The 15029-nt window shown below is 43.1% G+C and overlaps 1 protein-coding gene across 1 annotated transcript; it reads left to right on the forward strand.

Annotated features, from left to right (window-relative positions):
• The first annotated feature begins 7458 nt into the window (after positions 1-7458).
• Positions 7459-13598, forward strand: LOC147423770 (putative phytol kinase 2, chloroplastic). The gene is made up of 6 exons (XM_086501842.1): positions 7459-7920; positions 8013-8080; positions 12540-12671; positions 12745-12860; positions 12963-13077; positions 13162-13598. Exons 1-6 carry the CDS (start codon positions 7603-7605, stop codon positions 13337-13339), a joined length of 927 nt encoding a protein of 308 aa, XP_086357968.1. The 5' UTR covers positions 7459-7602; the 3' UTR covers positions 13340-13598.
• Positions 13599-15029: the final 1431 nt, after the last annotated feature.

The raw sequence follows: 15029 nt of genomic DNA on the forward strand, positions 1-15029 counted from the left end.
TTATGCTTGCCAGTAATGTGAGAAATATGAAAATGAAATTGCGAAAGGAAATTTGCCCACCTCATTTGTTTGTCGGAGAGCTTGGTCTGCGTCATGAAGTACTTAAGACTTTGGTGATCCATTCGCAGAATGAAAGGAGTCCCCAATAAATAGTGCTTCCATGAGTCTAAGGCATGTAGAACTGCAAGGAGTTCCTTTTCATATATGCCTAGAGCTTGTTGAACAGGGTCGAGCCTTCGACTTTCATAGCCTATGGCGTGCCCTTCTTGGAGCAAACCAGCTCCAAGGCAATCACCACAAGCATCACATTGGACCTCAAATGGTTTTGAGAGATCCGGTAGTGTAAGCACAGGTTGAGAGATAAGCTTTTCTTTAAGCTTTTTGAAAGCATTGTTCTCCTTAGCAGACCATGTGTACCTAACGCTTTCCTTTGTTAGGTCATGTAATGGTCCCGCAATTTGTGAGAACTTTTCTATGAACCGTCTATAGTATGCACACATACCTATAAAGATTCTTAGTTCATGAAGATTCTTTGGTTTAGGCCATCCTTTTATTACCTCTAACTTTGATGGATCCATTTGGATGCCATCTTGAGAGATAATGTGACCTAAATACTGAATCTCTTGCAAGAAAAATTCACTTTTCTTTCGATTAACATAAAGTTTATTCTCTCTTAAAACTTGAAATATTACCTGGAGGTGTTGCTTGTGTTCGTCTAATGAATTAGAGTAGATGATAATATCATCAAAGAACAATCCAGTGAAGGTTCGATGAGGCCTGAACAGCTTCTCCATCAAGCGGTTGAATGTGGCTGGTGCATTGGTCAAGCCAAAAGGCATGACAATGTATTCGTAAAGACCAAATGTGGTGCGAAATGCGGTCTTTACAATATCTTGATCAACTATCCTTATTTGGTGATAGCCACTTTTTAGGTCAATCCTACTGAAGTAGGTCGATCCTTGTACCTTATCAAATAGGTCTTCTGCCCGTGGAACGGGAAACCTATTCTTGATAGTGATCCTATTTAGTTCTCTATAGTCGACACACATACGATATGTGCCGTCTTTCTTTTGCACTAATAGCACGGGTGAGCAAAATGGAGATGAGCTAGGCCTAACCATGCCCTTCTCAACTAACTCATCCACTTGCCGCATAATCTCCTCTTGTTGAGCTTGAGAAACTCTATAAGGAGGTTTGTTAGGCGGTGAACTTCCTGGAAGAAGTTCAATTGCATGGTCATCATTACCTCGTTTAGGAGATAGCTCACAAGGGATGTCGTCAATAAAAACATCTTGAAACCCCTTGAGAAAATTGGATAACTCTAACTCCTTTTGGTTGCTTTTATTTTCTTTTGCTAAAGCATTAGGTTCATTTTGAGAATCTTTAACAAAAATCATGTACACGGAAATAGAGCTCTTTATTGACTTGTTGAAAGCTGGTGTATGTATAATGGGGATAGTGTTACCCATTTCCTTAGCATCTATATACATGTCTTTTTCCCTGAACTTCAAGGAGATTCTCCTTTCAGGAATTTTAACATTGGCAGCCAGGCGGTCAAACCATGGTGCCCCTAGGATTACATCCTCATGCTTGAGAGGAGAGATAAAGAAGTCCTCTTTGTCCACATAGCTTTGGACATGAAGCCTCAATTTCCTGATTAAGGGAGTGACTGAAGCTTCTTGCCCCTTGAAAGCACTATCTGCGGGTAGGACATCTCCCATCTTGTAGGCTTGTATGCCTAGCTTGGTGGCCAACTCTATAGATATAAAATTGTGAGTAGAACCAGGGTCAAAGAGAATAAAAGCATGATGTTCTCTTACCTTTCCCCAAGCATGGCATAGAGGAGATCCTTTGTGGTGAGTTTGGTGAGTCTCCTCCTCTTGGATTTCAACCAAGGTAGCTCTAGGAGGATCTTGTCGGTTGTTCTTTTGGGGACAAGCGTAGTACGCATGTCCTTGTTCTCCGCACTTGAAACACCGGTTATCCTTGTGATAACGCTCAAGCTCTTCAGGAGAGAGTTTGTTTTACCTTTGTAAACTCCCTTCTCTTTAGCTTTGTTGGAGTTTCCCTAAGGAGACTTTTGGACATTGTCCTTCCCTTAGGCTCGTTGGAACCCTTGTTTTCCGTGGGCTTATTATTTCTTTTAGCCCCCGTTTGGAAATGGATTCAAGAGGCCACCATAGTATGGTGTATTACCGCCGATATGGTACGTGGCCTTTGGGAGTTGACATACTCCGCCATTTCTTCGGTTAAGCCCGCACAAAATTGTTGCTTTTGCTCTCCAAAATCCAACTTTTTGAAGACAGTGGCTTTGAGTTGTAGGTCCCAAAACTTGTCTACATATTTGTGGATGGATTCATAGGGAGAGAGCTTTAAGCTTCGCCATTCTGTGAGTACTTTGTCTTTAGCATCAGTGGCCAAAAACTGCTTCATAATGGAAGCTCTTAAAGCTTTCCATGTTCGCGGAGCTTCACCGTTGGCTCATAGGCTAGAACACCATTGCCTGGCGGACTTTTGAAAGTGCATAGCTACATGGCGTAGCTTAGAGGACTCCGTGAAGCCCTCATCTCCAAACGCCGCATCAAACTGTTGGATAAAGGCCAAGACTTTGTCTGTAGCACCAAAGGTGCCATCATAGGTAAGGAAAGAGATGCTCTTCCCTCCCTCTTTGAACTTCTTCAGCTTGGAAAACCTCTTCCATGCGGCATAGGATTTCCTATGGCCTCTTCTTTTTGATGGTTCAAAGGTTGAACCATCACTTTCTTCAGAAGGTGAAGAATTTGAAGAGGGTGGAGAAGAGGGTGACCTCTTTCTCGCCTTTTTCTTGTCTTGATTTTCGTTGTCTTCACCATCACTTTCATAAGAGGAAGAGGATGAAGAAGAGGGTGTCCTCTTTCTCGCCTTTTTTCTTCTCTTGCTTTTTATCATCCCTCTTTGAATTATGGTGTGGAGAAGGGTGCGATGGTCTTCTCCGCTTTGGTGGTGATGGAGAGCGTTTAGCCCGCCGTCTTCGTAGAGCCATCTCCGCCGAGGTGGCGGGAGACTCACTTCTTTCTCGTTCCTTCGGTGGAGGCTCTTGAGTTCTCCTTTGGGAAGGAGATGCATCATCAAGAAGTAAATTCTTGAGCCCTTCGTATGGATTCTCTTCTTCTTCCCGAATCGGAGAGAGACCTCTTTTGGAAGTCTCACAAGGAGGCTTCCTAGGTGTTCTCTTGTCATGGTGGTGAGCTTGGAGAATCCCATGAGCACGGAGCTGCCGTTGCACTTCACTTTGGAGAGATGGATTGCCCATGGCTTGTTGAAGCCTAGAAACAAGATAGTTAACAAGCATCGGAACATCATTAGTAGCTTGCTCATTAGCAAAATCAAAGTTATCAACATTAATTTCACTCTCTTTACTATTGTCAGCCATTCTAACAACTTTTAGGTGTAAAATTTTTAGGTGTACTTTGGCACTTCAAGCCCTAGTTGCTACTCCTCTTTACCCCTTTAGAAAAAGCACTCAAGCTACTGTACCCGTGGCTCGAATACCATTAATTGCAAGGAATAGAAGAGAGGGTCTTTCACCACAAAAACAACATCGGCTCCTGTCAAGCCTTAAAACTTGTGTGTAGCAGAAATTAGCATGAACATAGTGGGCATTTCATTAGAATAGATTCCTAATGAGAATTACAAGAGTGCTTGGGTGGAGAGAGCAACAAAACTCATAACACCTAGTTAGATAGCATAAACAATACTTTCAAAAGAGAGAGAAATTAAGCTATTGACAATAGTTGAGGACCGGATTTGCATGGAGCCGGTCCCCCCCTCCAAAAGGCTTTGTATTATGGTTTCTCCCATCAAGAGAGACATTGTACAATACAATTCTTTGTGTTCCTTCAAGACTAGCTAGTGCAATGAAGATGAAAGCTTCATGCACTAAGCAAAACACTTATCAAACTCAACATTAATTCTCCCCCGTATCAGACCCAAGACCTCACACACCTTCGAAGATGGTGAGAGCTAGCAGGGTATGAGAGTAGATTGAGAGGAAGAAGAAGTATTCTTACGAGAAAGATGTACATCTCCTCACATAATTACTCATATTAGCATAGCTTAGCTTAGTAATTAGCATGGTAGAGGAGATGAGCATGCATTGAAGCTTGGCTCTTGGTTGGATTTGCATCACAAAGCCAAGAGTTGTGGGTGTAGGCCTCCCTTCTCTCACAAGCTTGGAGTAGGTGATAAGCTTTCCATTAAAGCTTGAGAAGGAGAGAGAGTCTTCTTTACTTCACACATGAGATTGTGTGAGTGTGTGTGTGGTAATGCCTTGCAAAAATCAGCCCCGTCTCTCTCTTGGGCGACCCCTCTTGCTATTTGCTCTTGCTATCCTCTCATTGGACCTCCCTAGGGCTAGCCAATGACAATTAAGAAGCATAAGTGATAGCCTTCTGACATGTGTCCCCCTTTCCCCTTTTGTGAGAGCTTTAGGTAATTTAATAATTCAACTAAACTCTCATTGGACCCCTTTGCCTCCTGGCCAATAGGAATCAGGCAAGCCATTGGGCTGCTGAATGCTCATTGGACCCCTTGGGAGACTGTCCAATAGTCTTCTAGAGGGCTTAATTCTCATTGGTTCTTTTATTAAATTAATTAAACTAGATTTACTCTAGCCTAATTCTCATTGGTCCACCTCCAAGGCCATCCAATAGGAATTGGGTACACCTTGTGGGCATCTGGCCTAGGGAGCTGACATGTGTCCCTCATTCCCTTTGTGTAAAGGGAGCTTGTGTGTGTGTGTGGCTTTCTCTCTCATCCCCTACAAGCAAGGCTCGCCCCCTCCTATGTAGGGATTTGAAAAGACTTTTGGGACACACACAAAGCATCCAATTCCCCCCATGGTTGACCTTTGGACACAACCTTTCAATTTTGGAACCTTAGCATTTTGGAAGTCTTAATGGGCTGAACCTTAGGGTCTTTTTAGCCCATTGTTGCACATGGCTCTTTTGCAGTTGGCCCCCCCCTTTGGATCCCTATTTTCCCTCCTTTGGATCCCTACTGTGGCCGGTCTGCTAGCTTAACCAATATTCTAGCTTTTTCTCCCCTGGCACTTCCCCATATTAAATGATCAATTTAACATGAGAAAATCATTTAGGAGAATTAGATATTGATTATTATGACACTGCATGTATTTGAGGTGCAAGACGGCATAGTCTCGATTACATTACAGTTATGTCAGCGAAAGATCTTTCATGGACGAGCTCTAGAGTTCTTTGCACGACATGTCTTTAGATGCAGCATTAGAGCGGCCATGCTCTAGAGAGACATAGCAGATTGATCCTCTTAGGACAAAGATGTCTCCTACCATGGAGATGAGAGATATGGAGTTCTTTTACATGCTCATGCTAGAGGCTGATATGGTGATGTCATGACATATGGATATAGTCCTTATGGATGATGAGGCAGTGACAACTACCCTGGAATCAAGATTGACAAGTCCATGCGTGACTAGTTTAGGTGGTGATGCAGTGAGGATTGAAATACCTATTGCGGATAGATTGGCAGAGATCACTACACATGGTTTTAATGTGATTAGCATGAATATATTGACAAGGATTACACATTTATTATCAGCCTTCGGGACTCTTATGTATGACCTCTTAGTGTCGAGACCCAACATAGCAACTGCAATGGGAGTGTTTGCAGTTGGGGTTGTTAGTCGTACGTTGAATGACACTAGCATGATGCATCATGGAGTAGTACATGTCATTATAGGATATCTGCAGGGTATGGATGCTGATTCTAGCAGGAATATACGCTTTCGCACACCGCTAGAGCCTATATGGCGGCATGCATCGGATTCAAGAGAGGCAATGGACATAGGTTGAGGTGAGATTCTCCTCTATACCTCTTGTACATACTACTAGGTCCTATAATAGTACCTCTTATCGGTACATTCGCCTTTAAGCGGGAGATTGTTGGGGTAAAAATAATGTGTCTCTTACCCCGGTCGGACGTGTCAAAGGCGTTCCATCACCCATCACTTGTACACACCTTATTCTTTTCTAAATAGAAGAATAAGGGACTCTCTCTCACACACATAGTATGGTGAGTTACTGCACCCACATCATGTGCTCTCTCTCTCTCTCTCTCTCTCTCTCTCTCTCTCTCTCTCTCGTGCACTCACAAGTGGCTCCCCCCTTTGGAGCTCCCAAAAACTTCACAATAATAAGTCCATATGAAGCTTATATTTGGCAATAGTAAGTCTACATGAAGCTCACATTGAACCCTGAAAATCTTGGCAAGCTCCCGAACTCATTGGTCATAAATCAATTAACAATTTCGGCCCGCAAATACAGACTTTACCAATCATTGCATTAATTATTCCTTGTCCAATGAACCTCGAAAACCAAAAAGCCATTCAATCATGACTGTAATAAGCATATCTTGATCAAACAGAGCTCGATTGGAACAGTGCAAAGCACACCTTGAAGCTTTCATCAAAGGCTATCAATGAAACATGTGGTGAGTTGAACATGACCATCTGACAACCGGTTCAAAATTTATGGACCTGACCTTAGAACATTATATAATCAACTCATAAATGTGCACTTTAATAATTTCCATGCAACCCGACAAGCATCGAAAGCTTAAATGATTCCAAAATCCACATTTGGTATACATATTCATCTACTCTTGTTCGCATATGTATCAATGCACAAACAATACATACATTTCAAACAAATATAAATTGCATCTCTTTTCACTTTTTTCTATCATGAAAGCGGAGCAACACGACATCACATGTGGAGATAAAAAATTGATGGGGGCATTTGATCCCATCTCCCATGTGTGTGTAAGATATAGTTGAGGAGGGTCCACCTACGAATTACTTTGATCATAAATTGATGGCACCCTTTGATCCCATTTCAGTCCACGGGGCAATCTATCTATACTATTATAAAAAGGGGAGGGGTTTCGACGTCGCTCCCTCCTCAGTCCGGTTAGTGTGCTCCAAACCCAACGCGCTGAGCGAGAGAGGAGAGAGAGAAGAGAGCCTCAGCACTAAAGGGCACGGGAGCAAAGAGATGGGATCTACGGCTGAGGGTGCGCGCACGAATCTCAAGGAGATTTGAGGGCTCAAAAAAATGGGGCGTGGGGTGTTGCTCGCACGATTCGAACCCGGGTGGGCGCTGGGCAAGGCGCATGGCTTATCCAACCCCCCATGCGCATATGTTGACCACGGTGGGCAACAAACGCATGATAAGTCAACGTGGACAGATGTGTCCATGTCCAAGTTTACTTTTCGACGTCTTAGTTTACTTCTGGTGCATCCTACGACCCTACGCGCCTCTGCTTTTGTGCCCGAGCTTCTCAGCCGTAGATCCCACCTCTGGGGCTTCATTTAATGCCCCGTGCCCTTTAGTGCTGAGGAGAAGAGAGCTTCGGCCGCCGGGGAGTTGGATATTGTAAACCGTGAAACTGATCAGTGATCACCCTTCCGATTTCGAATTTGTTACGTTAGCTGACTAGTAAGGTGTTTGAAGCACGTTGCCAGACGTTTGAAAATTCAGTCATATCTGAACAAGCCATGGTACATCTTCCTCCATCCTCAGTCTGGCGATGGAGCTCTCTTTTCCAGCCTCAAAAGTTGCATTTTCCACTTCTGCTTCTTGCATGCGCTTGAGCTTTGCAAACCGCAGGCTTCCCCTCTCAAATTTCGGTTCTTCGAGGTGCCCTCTCACATTGGTGGACTTGAAGCCTAGGGTTGCAGCTCATTCTTCTCCAGTGCGAGGAAGCAGACAGACAGTTAAAGCTTCCATGGCGTTCTCTGACAATGTTCTCTTGCACGACCTCATATCGGGGGTTCTCACCCTAGGTGGAGCTATGGCAAGCTTGAAGTTCTGGGATGAGCTCGCAAGGCGGAATGTTTTCCCCATGGTTTAACCTAGCTCCAGCTCCTCTTTGTCCGATCTATGCTGACTTTCTGGGTGTTTCTCTAAACCCAAAGTTTGGGCTTCTTCCATTTGCAGATTGTCAGCAGGAAACTGGTTCATATAAGCGTTGGTCTAATATTTATGCTCTTCTGGCCCCTATTCAGGTAGCTTCTTTTCTGTAGATCTATTCTTAGAAAGACCAAATTTTTACTTTGCTGTCATGGCTGCGTGTGGTGATGATTGGACGTGTTTAACTGAAATCATGAACAAAGAGATTATGAATTCGTTTAGTGCACTCTGCTTTCAAAATATCTACATGGTAGCTCCTTTGTGATCTTTTATAGGAAACCCCCATGAATTTACTATTGTTTGTTCTGTAAGGCTTTTTGGTTAAGTTCATTTAAGCATACACTTCGATCTCTCGATATGCATATGGAATTGAAGCTTGCAAGCATAACCCACATTATAGACAGGAGAGTCAGCAGAGTCAAGGTGTGAGCAAGCATAACCCACATAGACAGGAGAGTCAACAGAGTCAGCAGCAACAAGTAGGGAGGCAGAGGCAGAGACATCGATCTACTATTAGACAGCCTTTCCTTGTGTATGACAGGAGGGAGAGACCAATCTCAGATAGAGGAGCATCTAGGCCACTTGATGGTGGGACTTAGGTGGAGTCCTCTGAGGTTCCAGCCTTAGATTCACCGTAGCCAGTCCTGGAGCCAAAGAGGATATCAACTACTCCCTCAGAGGTACAACTTATAGTCGCAGGCAGATAGGACGGGGAGAGGGAGGCTCATTGTCCCAACGCCCTTCTCTTTCAGATGTTTCTTTATCCATTCGGTTGCCTGCTCACTCTACCATTGGAGATATCCAAAGGTGCAGCCTAGAGACGCTCTTCTTCAGATAGGTATTTGTTGTCTCAGAAGCATGGTCCATCTTTCCATGGTGTTAGTGTAGCCGTGATTCATAGTTTTGTGGTTTGGATAGCACATGACCACCCTTGGGATAGTGAGGGAGTCTTTTTGCTGTGCCGTTGCAGCCTGGTGATATGTCACTTGCGCATGTCGAAAGAACTTTGTGAGTGTAGTCTATTTGATAGGGTTTCTCTCTCTCCCTGTTTGTAGTAAGTGCTATCTATGCTGGTACAACCCACCATCTATGTTTGGGGATTATTATTACTGAGTGGTCGAGAGAGATGTCACGTGCACATCTAACCCTATGTGTATGTGGACAAGCTACTTCATGACATGGGTTCAGTTCAGTTAGATTAGGAAGTGTTCTGGCACTTTTGTGAGTTTATTCGCAGACCGTGCATGTCCAAACACTTAGAGTAGATGCATATCCTCTGGTTGCACATAGCATGACCATTAGATTTCAGTCAAAACCCATCAGGAGCATTTTTACAGTGCATAGACCTATTTTCCCTATTTTTCGTCCTCATCTTCCTCATCGTCGGCAAGTCCAAAGCATTGTAGAGATTTGTGCAATCAATAGTAGACCGCTCTCGCCATAGAGAGTGGGGCCTTCGGAGGAGGGTTTGACAACTTGTCGGGTGTTGTATTCTTCTCTCTCTATCTCTCAGTCTCAACACCTTCATTCACAGTGTTCACCACTTTGTTTGTGTCCATTGCACTCTCTCACTAAAGGAACGGAAGGCTCTCCCTTCCGTAAGTAAAAGGAACCTTGAGCACAATTCGGAGCACTCATCTTGAGCAAAGTTCAACATTCACTTCCGTTGACGAGAAAACTCTTTTCCACCAAATAAAGAGGGATAGCAGGGCTCATATATTGCTATAACGAGTAGAGTTGCCTACAAAATGTGCCTCATTCTCTGCCTCCTCTTTACATAGTTTGCATAGGATGACCCTTTGTATGCACACTTGAGGAGTCAGCCACGGTGGATGCGATTGTTGCTAAATTGAGTATTTTCTTATTTTCTAAGTAATTTCTATCTTATGAAATGAGGATATTTAAATTTTGCACTTGAGAACCGTTAAGTTGGAAATTGTAGATCTACAAGAACTAATAACCATCAGGAATGGACATCTTCGATGTGTCATATGATGGGTGAAATTAAGCCTCGTGAAAGAGGTGTTCTGTAAGTTCGGTGGGAGAGATTGGGTAACGATGTGTCACAGGATGGGTGATGGGAGCATCAGATAGGAAATACTCAGTTGGTCTGAGGAGGAAACTTTGAACTGGTTAAGAATTACACGTAAAGATGCAAGCACATGAATAAAGATGGGTTCTAAGAAGCTTTTGGGCAAAAGCAAGATATTTTCAAGTGCTTTTTGGAAAAGCATTAGCTTTCTTGCAAGGGAATTCTATGTCTGCATTGCATGTGTGCACAAGGTTGCATCCGGGGACGCCCGGAGTGCGTTTTTGTAAGCATTTGTTTTCAACTTATGAGTTTTAAACACGTTCACACCATTTTTAAAAGTTGTCTGGCTGCTCACTTTATAAGTGTGTAACCTACTTATAAGAAAAGCACCAGAAACAAGGTGCCCTTGGAGCAGCCGACTTATTAAATGGCTGCTCACTTAAAAAGTGTGCAACCTACTTATAAAAAAAGCACCAAAAACAAGGCGCCCTTGGGGCAGCCGACTTATTAAATGGCTGCTCACTTAATAAGTGCGCAACCTACTTATAAAAAAAGCACCAAAAACAAGGCCCTTGTTTGGCTAAAAAGAGCAGCAAAAAACAAGGATCTCTCTCTCTCTCTCTCTCTCTCTCTCTCTATTTTTGCCACCTTGTCTCCACCTGCTATTGTTGCGAGAAAATTAACCGCCTCCTTCTATTGCCTCACTCTCAACAGACTTAGCCAGTGCTAGGGGAAGGGAAGATCTGCCACAATGAACCCATGCGTTTTCATGACGAGTTTGCGAAGGGAGGTCACTTTTGTGCCGAGAGCAACATGTAATGATTGTGCATGAGATCTACAAGTCTTTGCTACTGTGTTTGTGTTTTGCAAGTTCTCCATCTCGGAGAAAGGAGCAAGGAGGCTTTGGTCTATGCTCCGGGATTTTGGAAACAGAATCCGCGACGGGTTGCAGAGCTTTTATGTTTTGAGAACAAACCGGAAGGTATCTGAGTTCAGGGCTAGCCTCTTAGGTTCCCGAACGGGAAGGAAGCGACCATCGAGTTTGAGATTTAGGACGGAGGGGTTCACTCTGGTTCTTGTGCTTGTAAAAAGATTCTTCCCGTAATAAAGATTCTCTTTAAGGGGGGACCAAGAGATGTACTGTGTCAATCTTCTCTTTGCTTATTCTCTGTCAAGTACTTTTATTTTCAGCACATCAATTATTCGTGTGCGCTCCCGTTTGTGACAGTGGTATTAGAGCTTGGTGCCTCTCTTTTGCTGGAAAGGAGGACGATTCCAAGAAGGAATGGGAAGAAGTGTGATGAGTCAAGGGAGAACCGTTGAAAAGAGCTTTAGCAAGTACAAGTTCAACTTGCAGAATTGCAGTAGCTCCTTATGCAGCCAAATGTCCAGAAGGTTTTGGACAGGGACTCGGACCGGACTCAAGAAACAACAAGAAAAAGATACCGATGGGTGTTAGGAAAACACTGCCAGCGGTAACAACCAATGGGAGGAAAATGTGGAAAGAGGTGCCATAGTGCACAAAGGATCTCCAGATGGGAACAACTGGCCTACTAAGGGCAAAGCCCAAGAAAAAGAACACTCTCTGTTGAATGATAGTAAAGATGGCTCTTTCTCTTCTCCATCATACTCACCTGATTATACTACCTCTACTCATACAATTATCAATATCTAAACCCTCTTGTAAGAGGAAAGCGCCTACTACTTCTTTACATAACACTAAAGAGAAGCCCAAGTTCAAGAAGGACAACTGCAAGCAACACCACAAAATGTGAGTTTTCAATTCCAGTGGGACAAGGACGTGAAGTTTGACAGTTACATTGGATGGAGAGATATCTCCAAAGCACTGGCTTTTATCAAATAGTTTGAAGTTGCTTTTGCAAATGGAAACTTCCATGAAAAATCCAATTTGTGTCATGTTGGGATGTATCTCTCAAGGAGATAGCAAGCAATTGGTGGTTGGCAAAGATTCTGGAAGGTACTCAAGCCAGAACATGGACTCAATTCGAAAGCTGAATTTTATGAACAATTCCTTTCGCCCGACTTCAAGAAGGATTTCGGAAGGAATGGGATTGGCTCGCCTACAAGGAACATGAGAAAGTCTCGACCTATGTTGACAAATATTGGTTAGACCTTGGTTCTTCCAAAAGTCACCCCTTTCATGAAGATTTTTGACAAGGAAAAGATGCAAAAGTTCGAAACTGACCTACAACCACAACTTCGGAAGAGCATGAAGGAAGCAGACCTACAATCACAACTTTGGAAGAGCATGAAGGTGTATCCTCATGATACCCTCCAGAGGATTATGGAGTCAGCAATCATTGTTGAAGGCCTACACTCTATTGGAACTCCCAGAAGGATGGAACAGAGCACTTAGCATGGAAGACAAAGAGCGGTATATAATGATCATGGAAACCAAGGCTGGAAGTGTCCCCTTGGGGACCCTGAGAGAGAGAGAGAGAGAGAGAGAGAGAGAGAGAGAGAGTTCCCTGCTGATCTTTGTTATTGTTCCCTGTCTACAGTGATAGTGGTTCAGCACGTTACATTGCAGCATTTTCTGTTGCAATTAATGCATTGCGAATGCTTGCTATTGGCTTTGGGATTATAGAGGATGCTACTGTTGTGAAGGCCATGAGTCGGGGAGGAGACTACAGGTGAGATTCCTGCAACACAACTAGCAGGTAATTGGAATTTACGCAGAATTGAGCTCTGATTGTTGAGATGTAGGGAACTGCGGAAAGGACCTTTCTACTACGCACTGTCGATAACTTTTGCTACCACTTATCTTTGGCGAGGCTCCCCTCTTGCACCCATCATTGTTGCAAACTTGTGTGCTGGCGATGGTCTGTGCATGCTTTCACCTTTTGTCTCAAGATGGAGGGATTAATTTGCAATGCTATAAAAGCTCTGAAGCTATTATATATGTTTTTTACATGCTTTGGCAGGCTTTGCAGATCTTATTGGCAGAAAGTTTGGAAAAGCAAAACTCCCCTATAACTCGAAAAAGTCTTATGTTGGTAGCTTTGCCATGCTATTCTTTGGATTCATTGTCTCCATTGGGTAGACTACCACACCATCTGTGAACACTAAAGCCTCTAGGTAGATCTATAAGACCTCTGATTTATGGTGTTTTGTCTTTTGCAGGTACCTTGCTTACTTCTCTAGCTTCGGCTTTTATACATTGAGTCCGAATTTAGTGCTTAACACATTTCTAGTGGTCTCAGTCACGACGCTTGTCGAGTCCTTGCCAATAAGTACCAAGCTGGATGATAATCTTACTGTACCAGTAACCTCATTTATTGTGGGTGCTTTGATTCTTTAATTCAAAGGGGTCGTTTAAGGAGGCTGAATGACCTTGTTGGGTGTTGCTTGCTTCTTGGGGATCAGTAAAGCATTAAGCTTCAATGATGCCTTTCTTACTGATCCATGATGAGCAAGGCCCATATTTTACGTGCCCAGATTATCCCATCTTTTCTTGGATTGGCTATCCCACTATCCGCATACAGGCTGGCAGAAGTCTTTTTTGCCTGTATTCAACTCTTCTGTTACTGCTTATATGAGTTTTCTAATGTTTGGCCTAATGCAATGCTGCAAAGCATACATGAACTCGTCCTGTGCTGGAAAGGTTGGGCAATGTTTGACAAAGTCACTGACCCATTTTAACAGACTTGCTTGGGCAAGGACTATTTCTCTGATGGTAAAGAGTGCTCCCATCTGAATGTGGAATTCCAAAAGTTCCTTTTTGTTGAGCATTTTTGTGAAATTTTTCCATGTGCTATCACCATTCGAAAAGCGAAATATGGATATGTTGCTTGCCAAAAAGCAACCTTGCTTGGGCACCTTGGTTGTGCATGGTGTTGGTGCTTTGCTATGACAATTCACATTTCCCACCAAAATGGAGTTGACATGACAATTTCACCAAGCTAAGAGAAATACCCCTCTTGGTTGCTCTTACATAAATTGTCTTTGTGACCATCAAACTTTGAGAAATGTATTGTTGCGTTTGCTCGTCTTCTTCCCCCCCCCCCCCTCGTTGATGACTTGTAGAATTGTCTGTACTACATTTATGAGTGAGTTACATGGCCTTGGTATCCTGGATCAACAAAATCCATATTTTTGAAAATGTAGAGTTGAGTCGTCTCATTAGGAGAGACATGAGTTGAATCAACATCATATTCATCTACCATACTTGCTAGATCATCATAATATGCTAATTAAAAAGTATTTATTAGCTTTTGGCATTGGCACAAGAGAGCATAGACTTCAATCCATGCTTGCCCAAAATGGTAAAATGATGAATGTAAAGCGCTTAATAAGAAATTTCCCACCTTAAGATTGGATAGGTTGGTCCAAGTCTCGTGGTGTAGAGACTCTAGTAATCTCACATTTAATTGAGTTTTGATACCATTCACGTGTCCAGAGAAACAATTTCAAAGGCTCTTTGTTGAATCCATCAGCAAGAGGTGAATGAAAGTAAAGAACAAGAGTGAGCTGAAAATTGTGCAAACCAAATAGTTTGTTTGTGTTTGGATGTAGTCTTGTTGCATTTTGATCTCCAAGTTTAGAGCTAGTTCCTTCATAGTAGAAACTTTGCATTCTTTCGAATGCTTGTTTCTCACCCTTTGGGGCCGACGTCAAGAGCCCCTCTTTGCTTTTGGTCTTCCTCAATTTCCTTTGTATCCACTTTAGTATGTTGGCATTGTCTTTCAGGGAAATGTAGTGTTGATGTAGAGGTTTTTTGAGCCCATGTAAAAAGGGCATGTCAGTGGAAAAATTTGGTAGATTGCTTGCCATTGGTGTTCATGAGCATCAGTTCTGTCCTTCTCAAGCTATCCTCCCCACTACTTCCTTATTTGTTAGCATATGCCCAGGCCATCGTTTCCTATGAGATCAAGGGGTGGAAGTGTAATGGAGAGATCTCTCTTTTACCATGGCCTGATAAATTCTAACATGGTAAACTTGAGGCTATATCCTGATTCCTCCATAGCCAAGCTCACTCATGTTGCAATGGA

This window comes from Adiantum capillus-veneris, chromosome 26, assembly GCF_014529385.1.
Source record: "Adiantum capillus-veneris isolate H3 chromosome 26, ASM1452938v2, whole genome shotgun sequence".
Lineage (NCBI taxonomy): Eukaryota > Viridiplantae > Streptophyta > Polypodiopsida > Polypodiales > Pteridaceae > Adiantum > Adiantum capillus-veneris.

Excerpts from the sequence above, each read along its gene's own strand:
- LOC147423770 (XM_086501842.1), top strand. The coding sequence starts at position 7,603 with ATGGAGCTCTCTTTTCCAGCCTCAAAAGTTGCATTTTCCACTTCTGCT. Across the intron at positions 7,921-8,012 it reads GGCGGAATGTTTTCCCCATG|ATTGTCAGCAGGAAACTGGT; the intron begins GTTTAACCTAGC and ends TTCCATTTGCAG. Across the intron at positions 13,078-13,161 it reads GGATTCATTGTCTCCATTGG|GTACCTTGCTTACTTCTCTA; the intron begins GTAGACTACCAC and ends TGTCTTTTGCAG.